We start from the raw sequence: 12,246 nt of genomic DNA, 5'->3' as shown, positions 1-12,246 counted from the left end.
GCTCAGGTTATAATCTCACGGTTTGTGGATTCGAGCCCTGCATGGGGCTCTGTGCTGATAACTCAGAGCCTGGAGCCTGTTTCAGATTCTGTGTCTCCCTCTCTCTCTGCCCCTCCCTTGCTTGTGCTCACTCACTTTCTCTCTCTCTCTCAGAAATAAATAAACGTTAAAAAAAATTCTTTTTTAAATACTGTGAGTGCAGTTAGAGGTATCAAACTGCAACATTAGAATAGGGAAGTGGAAGTTCATGAATCTGGAGGATTTCCTGTATTCATAAACACTAATATGGCCAAATTCTTAGTCACACAGTCCTAGAAAAGAGCCCTAAGAGAAACCTGCTCAACCAAGAGTTATGGTCACTCTTCCAATTCTTCCACCCCTTTCTTCTCATTTAACCATAACCATAACCATTGCCACCTGGTATTTGTGGGGGCTTGATTGACAGTGAGAAAGCTCCATGTCTTCTGCAACATCAGCAAGTACTATGGAATGCTGAAGGGTTGCAATAGAGACCAGCAGAAAGCAGCTAAGAAGCTTTGATGTCTGGTAACTGGTGAGAAGTCCCCAGTCAAGAGTGATATGGATGTAAGGTTTGGCACATTATAAGTTCTGCCATTCTCTGACTCTAATTATTAAAATTAGGCTAAGGATATAATGGAATCCTCATTCAGGAACTAAGATTCACATTATTCGCCCTGAGGTTGGAAAAAAAAAACAAGCATGAACAAGCTGGTAGGATCACAAACCACTATTCCAGGCCAGTTCTTTCATTGTGTGGCCACTCATGAAACTTACAAGATTTGCTTTGCAAAAAGAAGAAAACCAGAGAACTCAGTGTTACTCTACTGTGTCCTACAGGGCACGGCCCTACGATATTCTGTAACTGTAACAAGTGCATTCATGTTTGTTCCCGTTATTTTGTATCTTTATTTTATCCACGTAACTAGATTGTATACCTCTTTAGGTTTGTTCCCATTGTATTTAACCTTAACTCTAGGTGTTTAAGTGACTTAATTGATAAGACTCATCAGAGTTGCTCTGTCTTTTTCATATTCAGACCTTACACATTTCTCTAGCATTGCCAACCAGAAGTAACTAATAAAGTGGTTACCTAGCCTTCTAAAAAAAAAAAAAAAAATGGGGCACCTGGGTGGCTCAGTCGGTTAAGCGGCCGACTTCAGCTCAGGTCATGATCTTGCGGTTTGTGAGTCTTGTGGACTGTAAGTCCAGGCCAAACTTACAGTAATACAGAACTTGTTAATTCAGAGGGCAGATCCAGTGTTAGTATAAAATGTCCAGATACAGGTCACAAAGCACATATGAAACTTGAGGGCATCCTGAAGACAATTGTAAAATGTTGCCCTCTTGTTGCTTGTTTAGGCAGTTCTCTGCTAAGCAAGGAGAACTATAAAAACCTGGTACTTTAAAAAGGGAAAGAGAAAATACAGTGGGATAACTTTCAGTATCCTTGTATAGGTCCTCAACTTGTATTTTCTCATAGAAATGATATTAAACACATATATCGATAATTGTCAATAATACTATTTTGTATAGTGCCTGTATACTCTCTCCCAAGCATTTTGCTGTATGTTTGATGCTAAAGAAACTCTCAGATGGATAGGGCAGGAATTACTCATTTATTTATTTAACAAATACCGAATGTCAGTTTTCTCAATGCATAAGATATGTTAATACAGCAGAGTACTTTTATGATAATAGTGTTTATATTCTAGCAAGACAGACAATAAGCAAACCAAAACAAAGAGAGTAAATAAGTTCTAGAGTATGTAGCAGGTGATAAGTTATAGAATAAGGAAGAGCAGCTTAAGGGATGCCTGGGTAGCTCAGTTGGCTAAGTGTCTAACTTTGATTTCAGCTCAGGTCATGATCTCACAGTTTGTGAGATCGAGCCCAGCGTTGGCTCTGTGCTGAACATGGAATCTGCTTGGGCTTCTCTCTCTCTCCCTCTCTCTGCTCCTCCCCCGCTTGTGTGTGTCTGTTCAGTCTCTTAAAATAAATAAACATTAAAAAAAATGAGGGAGGAGCTTTAGGGGGGATTGATTGGCCGTGGGGTGGAGCATGTGGGGTAAGGCAGTTGAAATCGGCGGGATAGTTAGAATACAATACTTACCTGACTTGAAAGAAGGTGAAGCAGTTAGACATGTGAGTACCTGGTATGAGAATAGTTTAGGCAAATACCAGCCAGTGCAAAGGTCATAAAGTGGCACATGTATGCTTGATGGTTCAAAGAATAGCAAAAAGGCCAGTGAGTCTGCAGCAGAGTGGAGTGGAGTGGAGTGAGGGAGAAAGTGTTATACAATCTTTGCTTAAAGACAAGCTCAGATTCTGATAGTTTAAAGATGTTACCAAAGTCTGGTTAACATAGAACTCAAAACCATTTATGGTGACTCTCGATTCTTTGTGTCCTATAGTTGTTTTCACTGAAAGTTCTCTCCTATTTCCAGAAGGGGTGGATTAAAAAAAAATGACTAACAACCTTTATTATAACTTACATTTTTAAAAACTTACTTATTTTGGGTAAGAGCATGTACAAGTGGGGATGGGACAGTGAGGGGGTTAGAGAGACAGAGAGAGGGAGAGAGAAAGAGAAAGAATCCCAAACAGACTCCACACAGTGCAGAGCCTAACACGGGGCTCAAACTCCTGAACTGTGGGATCATGACCTGAGCTGAAATCAAGAGTTGGACACTTAACTGACTGAGCCACCCAGGTACCCTGATTATAATTTACATTTTATTCTTCATCATAAACAGTCTTTATTACATTAATCTCGGCTAGCTTGACTTTATTTTCACACAGTTTTTGCTAAAGGAGAAATAATAGCTTTGGCACAGTTTGATTTTATTTTTTACTTTGTTTTAAGTTATTAAATTGAAAAAAAAAATTGAAACCAAATCTTTGATTTTGCTTTTAGGAATAACATACTAATCATGTGACTTATATAATACTAAATAAGAAGGTCTTAATTTACATTTATAATGTCATTACACTTTTTTCTAATCTTTTAAAGATACGGGCATACTGCAGGAGAAGCTACACATGATGCAGTAGATTCTGCCATCAATGTTGGTGTAACTGCCTATAATATTGACAACATTGGTATCAAAGCAATGGTGAAGAAAACAGCAAAACAAACAGGACAAACCCTCCTTGAAGACTATAAAATAGTTGATAATTCTAAGGGGGGACATCAAGAAGGAAGAGCAAATGTAAACATGAAAAGGGAGAAAGGTGAGCAGACAGAGGAACGAGAGAAGAATGAGGCAAAGAAGAAAGAAAAATGATGGAAGTGCTGTGAATCACCTATACCAAAGCCTTACAAGGTGGATGCATTTTTTTTTTAATAGGCAAGTGTGGAATTCCCCACAGATTAACCAGTATTTTAAAAATGTATTCATTCCTACAAAGTGACTGTTTCATAAGCTTTATAGCATGTATTCTACTTAAAAGGAAAGAATCTGTATTCTTGCATCTGGCTTTTACAAATACAGGATTATATAGTCTCAGTAAGTTTATTTTTCCTAAATGTGGCTAAAATATTTTTGCAGTTAAAATAAGACTAATAAAACATTTGCTTTAATAAACCTCATTAAACCTAATGTTAAGCTATTTTTGTATTTGCCGTCTTTCATAAAGCAAGGTAGGAAATTATATATATACATAAAATTTCTCATTTAGTAACCTTAGCTTGAGTTGTACTTGGAAAGACCAACTTAAAATATTATCTCCTGGTTTTGCACTAATTGTGGATTTTTTTTTTTTAGGTGCTTGCCAAAATTTTCAGTGTGTAAGCTAGACACAAAAACTGTAATCCTAAACTAAAAAAACTCAGATAATATTTAAAAGATTTTTTCAATACAGGGACTAAGCTAATCATGAAAAATAAAATGAGGTTCTATAAAATTATTTGGTAGCTTGTATCTTTGTTAGGAAGTGGGATGGCCTTTTTGATTTAGAAGGAATACAAAGATTTTTAAGTCTTCTGGATTTAGACTGGTGTTGATCTACTAGGAACTTAGGAAATTTTGGTGTATGATTTGTGTTAAAATATGAAGTGATATCATGAGCTTAATAGGACAAAGTTGCTTTAAGAAATCATTTTACCATATCCACTTTAAGTTATTCCAAGAGGCTAAAATTTTATAAAAATACAAGCAGGATTCTTTGGATGGTAACTATATTTTTAGTTTGGGATTTAGTCATTGGAATTTTATATGTTAGAAAGCCAATAAATTGTTAGAAAGAAAATGTTCTGTTCATAGTCATGGTAAAGAATGTGAAGGCTTTAGACTTAATCCATGGCAAGTAGGTTTAACAGTTTCCACTCTGGCAGAAGACAGGACACTTACAGACCTATAAGGTACAAATATATAAATAAGTACCTAACGGCATTTTATTTTTGTCTACAGATTTAAAATGATTGGTACTGGTGTTCATAACTATTGTCCATTCTAATATTTCTAAATGTCTAATGGCTACTTAGTTTATTAGATTTTATTTGAAACTGTCTTAAAAAATGTGCTTTGTGAATAAACTTTCTGAATTGCTTGTCCTCAAATGTGTTCACAGGGTTGTATTTCGGGAACACATAGAATTGATGGATCCTTTCCCTAAGGCCAAGGATAATGTACTAATTAAAGTGGAAATAAAAATGAGTTGGCATATAGCTTCCAGTTAGTCTCTGCCTTAAGTTTGAGAAGTGGGATGACAAATAGTGGAGCCTAAAGATTACAAAGTTCACTTAGACCAGAGGTCGAAAAATTGGATTTGTGTTGTCCATTTTCCTTTATTCCGTTCTGCTTACTTGGTTGTGGGTTGCTTTTTCATATTAATGGCTAGACAGACAAAATCTTCATAAGTATAGCTTCTATATTAGAGTTTTCCAGAGAAACAGAATAGGGGAGATAAATACGTGTGTGTGTGTGTGTGTGTGTGTGTGTGTGTGTGTGTGAGAGAGAGAGAGAGAGAGAGAGAGAGAGAGAGAGTATAAAGAGATTTATTACAAGGAATTGACTCATGAAATTATGGAGGCTGCAAATTCCCAAGATAGCCCTTCAGTGAGCTGGAGACTTAGGAGATCTAATGTGTTGTTTCAGTCCAAGTCTGAAGGCCTGAGAACCAGGTGAGCTAATGGTGTAAGTTCCATTCTGAAAGCCTGTAGGCTGAAAACTCAAAAAGAGCCCATTTCAGTCTGAGTATAAAGGCCAGAAAACTAAGGATTTAAACCAAGTTCAACTAAATCAAGTTCCTTCTTAGCCTTTTTGTTCTGTTCAGGTCCGTTGATTGGATGAGGTCCATTGTCTTTGGGAGGGCAATCTGATTTATTAGGTCTACTGATGGAAATGTTAATCTCATCCAGGAACACTCTCACAGATACATCCAGAATAATACTTGGCCAAGTGTGTGTACATCTTGTGGCCCAGTTAAACTGACAAAATTAACCATCACAGCTGCTTTGTAGTCCCGTTTTCACTGTATAGAGGCCCTTACCTAGTAGCTCTGCTTTGCTGTTTAGTATTCATAAGATACACCATATGAAAAACAACAGTTCTCAATATTTACTGCTACCAGGGTTTTTCCTCATTTTGCCTCAACAGACTGTCCCTTCCTCATGCTGTATAGGGTAGTTTTCTGGGAGTACGTCAAGGCACCAACTGTCTAGAAATAATGATAGCTAACGTTTATGTAGTGCTTACTGTGAGCCATTAATGTTCTAAGTGCTCTTACATACATTAACTCATTTTAACCTCACAACATTCCTATGAGTTACATACTATTACAATTTCATTTTATAGAATCGGAAACTGAGATAGAGATCAAAGAGAGGTTCTTGAGAAAGATCTAAAAGTATGAAAAAGGTTCTACACTAACCTCAAAAAGGAGAGACCTACATGGAGTGATAGGCCAGACATCTTTCTTAAACTGAGGTAGATAGGAAAGGACAAATGGCCTTTATAGATATCCTCTGACTCCAGCTGCTTAACACTAGTTGTTTTTATTTTATTTTAAATTACAGTTCCACTCTCTTGATACTTGGTAGAAAATTGCCCAAGTTATTACCAAACAGATCATTAGTCTTTGGTTTTGGTGATAGTGTGAGCTTGTCTTTTTCTCTGCCTTCATGGGTATTTTAGGCCAAGCTAAGAAAAGTGAAGCTTAGGGCTTGTTAGCCAGAAATCCTTTTATATTTCACTTTTTAGGTAAGCCTGAGTAAAGCTCTGCACAAACAGAAACTAGTTCTCTGGTCTGTTCTTGCCAAATTCAAGACTTCCTATCGTTTTCACCATTTTGTATTTAGTTTAGCAACAGAAATACTTAAAAGAGAACATTATATTTCTCGATAGCTTTGTTTTCTTCAAAATTTTTTTCTATTCACAATATATTTTCAAGATACAGAAAGATGAATTAAAAATTATAAGAACATCGATGAGGTGGGAAAAAAACTCCAAGTAATATCTTCAAATGTATTCTATGTAAAAAGTTGTCACAAGTGAAGAAACTGATCACCCTGGAGAAGCTATTCATTGGAGGAAACAGTAACTAATGAAAAGTGTTCTTTGTACACATACACACACCAATCTATTTTGTTCAAAATTGGAAGCCAGCTGAAGAGCAAATTGTTAGAGTGTGCTATTAAAGAACCAAGATCTCTGTGATAAGGGACAGGGTCCCAGCATTTGCAGGTTTAAGAAGCTTCATAGACAATATCCCTGGTTAACAAAACATTGTTATTTAGAGAGTATCTGAGTTGGGACCTAAAAGAATGAGGTTTTGGTATGCGGTAGTTTTGTTAATTTAAGTTTTCTGAGTTAAAGCCACTCTGATGACAGGATTCAGAGTATCGCTATGGAAGTGGAGTGGAGATTAAAGTGTTGAGAGTTGCAAGTTGAAGGTCAAGGTGTGGGCAAGACTTCCAGTGGAAAGACCACTTTGATGTCAAAGTCAGACAATGGATGACTGTGAAGTCTTTGGGAAGTGAGGAATAGATGGTGTTACATCAGGAAGGAATGCCCATTTATAACTGCACCAAAATCAAAATACCTAGGAAAACACTTAACCAGGAAGGTAAAAGGTCTGTATTCTGAAAACCATATAACACTGAAAGAAATTGAAGATAACACAAATGGAAAGATACTCCATGCCTGTGGATTGGAAAAACAAATACTGTTAATATGTCCATACTGTCCAAAGCAATCTACAGATTTAATGCAATCACTATCAAAATACCTACCAACAACGTTTTTGACAGAACTAGAATAATCCTAAAGTTTGTATGGAAACACAAGACCTTAGCTAGCCAAGCCATCTTGAAAAAAACAAAACTGGAGGCATCACAGTCCTAGATTTTAAGATGTATTACAAAGCTATAGTAATCAAAATACTATGGTACTGATGCAAAAACAGACACTTAATGGGACAGAACAGCCCAGAAATAAACTCATGATTACATTTCACAAAAGAAGCAAGAATATGCAATGGGGAAAAGACAGTCTGTTCAACAAATAGTGGTGGGAAAATTGGATAGCTACATGTGAAAGGATGAAACTGGACCACTTTCTTATACACAAAAATAAGCTCAAAATATAAAGATCTAATTGTAAGATCTGAGGGGAACCTGGATGGCTCAGTGGGTTAAGCATCTGACTTCAGCTCCGGTCCTGATCTCGCGGTTCGTGAGTTCCAGCCTCACACCGGGCTCTGTGCTGACAGCTCAGAGCCTGGAGCCTGCTTCAGATTCTATCTTCCTCTCTCTCTCTGCCCCTCTTCTGCTCACGCTCTTTCTTTCAAAAATAAAAATAAAACTTTAAAATAAATAAAACTGTAAATAAACTTTTAAGAAACTTTAAAAAAACATTTCTTAAAAGAAATACGACCTGAAACCATAAAAGCCCTATTACATCAAAATAAGCAGTACAGCAAAAGAAACAGTCAACAAAGTTAAAGGTCAGTTTATGGAATGGGAGAAGATATTTGCAAATGACATATCTGACAAAGGGTTAGTATCCAAAATCTATAAAGTACTTATAAAACTCAACACCCAAAAACACAAATTTTCCAATTTATGGGTTTTTTTTTTTAATGTTTATTTTTGAGAGAGAGAGGGAGGCACAGAATCTGAAGCAGGCTCGAGGCTCTGAGCTGTGAGCACAGAGCCCAACATGGGGCTTGAAGTCACAAATCATGAGATCATGACCTGAGCCAGTCAGAGGCTTAACCTACTGAGCCACCGAAGCACCACTAAATTTTTCAATTTAAAAGTGAGCAGAAGATATGAACAGATATATCTCCAAAGAAGATAACAAAAATGGCCAAGATGAGATATCACCTCACACCTGTCTGAATGGCTAAAATCAAAAAACACAAGAAACAAGTACAGCAAGGATTTGAGAAAAGGGAACCCTCATGGATTGTTGGTAGGAATGAAAACTGGTATAGCCACTGTGGACCACAGCATAGAGATTCCTCAAAAAACTAAAAATAGGGGCGCCTGGGTGGCTCAGTCGGTTAAGCGTCCGACTTCACCCCAGGTCATGAACTCACAGTTCGTGAGTTCAAGCCCTGCGTCAGGCTCTGTGCTGACAGCTCAGAGCCTGGAGCCTGCTTCGGATTCTGTGTCTCCCTCTCTCTCTGCCCCTCCCCTGCTCATGCTCTGTCTCTTTCTCTGTCAAATTTAAATTAAATAAACATTAAAAAAACTAAAAATAGAACTACCATATGATCCAATAATTCTACTACTGGGTATTGACCCAAAGAATGCAAAAATACTAATTTGAAAAGATATATGCACCCCCATGTTTATTGCAGCATTATTTACAATAGCCAAATTATGGAAGCAGCCCAAGTGTCCATTGATAGATGAATGAAGATGTATATATATATACAATGCAGAAGTACTCAGCCATAAAAAATAATGAAATCTTGCCACTTGCAACAACATGGATGGATCTAGAGGGTATAACGCTAAGTGAAATAAGTCAGAGAAAGACAAATACCATCATATGTGGAATTTAAGAAACAAATGAGCAAAGAAGAAAACAACAGACTTTTAAGTATAAAGAACAAACTGATGGTTACCAGAGGGAAGGTAGGTTGGGGGGATGGGTAAAATAGATGAAGGGGATTAAGAGCACACTGTGATGAGCACTAGTAATGTATATAATTGTTGAATCACTATATTGTACACCTGAAACTAATATAACACCGTATGCTAACTTTACTGGAATTAAAATTGAAATTAAAAACAATTTAAAAGCCATGCATATCAGAGGAGTGAGGGTTTTTTTGTAACTTTTTAAATTTTTTTTAATACAATTTATTGTCAAGTTGGCTAACATACAGTGTATACAGTGTGTCCTTGGTTTTGGGGGTAGATTCCCATGATTCATCACTTACATACAACACCCAGTGCTCATCCCAACAAGTGCCCTTCTCAATGCCCATCTCCCATTTTCCCCTCTCCCCCCCACCCCATCAACCCTCAGTTTGTTCTCTGTATTTAAGAGCCTCTTATGGTTTGCCTTCCTCCCTCTCTGTAACTGTTTTTCCCCCTTCCCTTCCCCCATGGTCTTCTGTTAAGTTTCTCAAGTTCCACATATGAGTGAAAACATATTTCACTTAGCATAATACCCTCCGGTTCCATCCACGTTGCTGCAAATGGCAGGATTTCATTCTTTCACATTACCAAGAGAAATATATATTTATAATATGATGGACATTTAGGTTCTTTCCATAATTTGGCTGTTGTTGAACATGATGCTATAAACATTGGGGTACATGTGCCCCTATGAATCAGCACCAGAGGCGTGAGTTTTTACATGAAGATGGAAGAGTAGTGATCTGGAAGTAGCATTACAGGTGGAGAGAATTCTTGCTCCTCCTGACCGAAAGAAGCAGGGGGTTCTACAAAGAAACCAGAGAACAAAAACATCAATTCTTGGCTTTTGATATTTCAAAAGCTATTGTTTAGGTGTAAATCATAAAGATTTGGAAGAATATATAATACATGACTATCCCTCTACCATCCCTATCTCACTCCCACCCCCACTCCTATAAGTCTGTAGGACAGTCTATAAGAGAGAAGAACTGAGAACTCTGGCTAGGGAAGAAAGGAGAAAGCCACTAAGGCAGGGAATAGACGCTGGTGAGTGTCTGAGAGGAGACCTGCAACTTGCTCCTCACAACCTGTCCCAGGCTAAGCACAAAAGTGGGAGTGCAGAATTTGCCATCCACTTGAGTAATTGACAGAATTCTTTCATATTACACTTCTTTTTATGTTTTATTTTTATTTTTTAAAGTATTTATATTGAGAGCAAGCAGGAGAGGGGAGAGAGAGAGAGAGAGAGAGAGAGAGAGAGAGAATCCCAAGCAGGTTCTGCACCATCAGCACAGTGCTGGGGGGGGGGGGGGGGGCGTGGAGAGCAGGGCTTGAACTCACAAACTGAGATCATGACCTGAGCCAAAACCAAGAGTTGGATGCTCAACCAACTGGGCCACCCAGGTGCCCTTCATATCACACTTCTTTTTAAACTGTAGGTTTTATTTTTTTAAGTGTATTTATTTCCTAACAGAGAGAGAGAGAGAGAGCACACGCGTGCGCATGAGCTAGGGAGGGGCAGAGAGAGAGGGAGACACAGAATCAGAAGCAGGCTCCAGGCTCCGAGCTGTCAGCACAGAGCCCGATGCGGGACTCAAACTCACGAACCGTGAGTTCATGACCTGGGGTGAAGTCGGACGCTTAACCGACTGAGCCACCCAGGCGCCCCTGTAGGTTTTATTTTTAAAGCAGTGAACATATTTAGCATCTCTTTGTACGTAATTGATATTAATTGCACTCGTTCTTCAAAATGCTTAAAATTCTCTTTTGCCTACAAATCTGGGTTGTTCTTTTGGACATTAAACATGTTATCCATCAAATGTGTTACTTACTACATTTATGTTCTATTCAAACAATTCAATTCCAAACTGTCCCCATGCTTAAAATATCCCCCAATATAGATTTTTAAACTTCCTTAATCTCTTTTCTCCTTTAAAACCTACTTTCTAATTGAAGACTTTGCTTAGCTCCAGCATGCATTTAATAAACAATTCTATTTTACACAAACTTTAAGTGTAGCAACCATAGGTCGAAAACTTTTGCTGTTTATATTTTTCCCATAAATTATCAACTTTCCAAAAATATGCTGATAAGCAGCAACCGAATGAAACAAGCATTTACCATATGTGCTTTTTATGCTTAAAAAATCTTTGAAATTGTTGTTTATTAGCATAACCGTACATAACTACTAAGGGTCCCTCTTCTCAGCACTAAAGATGAAGCAGTAAGCAAAATAAATTCTGTACCAGAGTACTAGTGCTGATTTCTGTCAGACAAGGTCTCACATTCACACTTCTCAAACTGATTCACAGTAGGGAAAATGCACCAGAGAAGTCAAAGCAAAGGAAAAGGCAGATCAATCTTTCTAGTCAAAGATGGATGGGAGCCAGGGATAATACTAAAGCACAGACCTATCAGGAGCAGAATGCAAACTTTGTGATTACAAATATAAGCTTGAAATTTCAAACTGTAGTGGGCAGCTCTGACCTATGTCCATGGACAATCAGTCCCCAGATTTGTCAAAACTCAAAGACAGAACAATCTGGACTGGAAACTCAGAGGTCAGGCGGTGCCTTCTCAGGGTCTGCTCCTCCTCACTCTTAACCAGAGCCTCTGGTACTCGGTAAACTGAAGCAAAGAAAGACACAGCCATTCTTGGATTCCGCATTTCCCTAACAAGGACTAAGAGTAAAGTGAAGAGTGGGCTTGGGTCAGTGTTTAAAACAGCACCAGAGCCGATGGTTCCTTACTCCCTTGCAGTCGGCCATGTGGCTGGTGCACGTGCCCCCTCCACCAGTTTGGGAAAAGGAATGAGGCCGCAGGTTTCGGGCACTGAGGAACTTTTCTCGACGAAATGTTCCCGGGGTAGCGAGACCTCTTTCTGTTTTAGCAGCACTCCAAGGCTCAGCCTGCGCACTGCTCCCCGACTCGCTCGGAATGCCCTTCCCGGCTCCCGGGCAACGCCCTGTGACGTCACCGCGAGGCGCCGAGAGCGGGCGACTGTGAGTCAGTAAACCTCAGTGACAGCTCTCGAGACAATTCCCTCACGTTCCCAGCTTCTGGGAGGGTGTCAGGTTTTGTGGTGTTAGCTGTAAGAGGGGAAGGGCGTGGGACGTTTCTGACCTGACACT

General features: G+C 38.6%; 1 protein-coding gene across 2 annotated transcripts in view; it reads left to right on the top strand.

Annotated features, from left to right (window-relative positions):
* Positions 1-4,677, top strand: part of SPART (spartin) — a 30,547-nt gene extending 25,870 nt beyond the window's left edge. The window contains exons 9-10 of one of the 2 annotated variants that reach the window (XM_047078864.1): positions 3,032-3,344; positions 4,591-4,661. In XM_047078864.1, the coding sequence (XP_046934820.1) occupies positions 3,032-3,305 (274 nt within the window). In that variant the 3' untranslated portion in view covers positions 3,306-3,344; positions 4,591-4,661. Of the gene's footprint in view, positions 1-3,031 lie in introns of both variants that reach the window. The other variant, XM_047078854.1, reaches the window with a different exon arrangement.
* The last annotated feature ends 7,569 nt before the right edge of the window (positions 4,678-12,246 follow it).

This window comes from Lynx rufus, unplaced genomic scaffold (genome assembly GCF_022079265.1).
Source record: "Lynx rufus isolate CCGP_SWC_20201006 ecotype Redwood Valley unplaced genomic scaffold, mLynRuf1.p SCAF_1, whole genome shotgun sequence".
Lineage (NCBI taxonomy): Eukaryota > Metazoa > Chordata > Mammalia > Carnivora > Felidae > Lynx > Lynx rufus.
The sequence above is the reverse complement of the archived record's forward strand: the minus strand, read 5'-3'. Positions and strand labels throughout refer to the sequence as shown.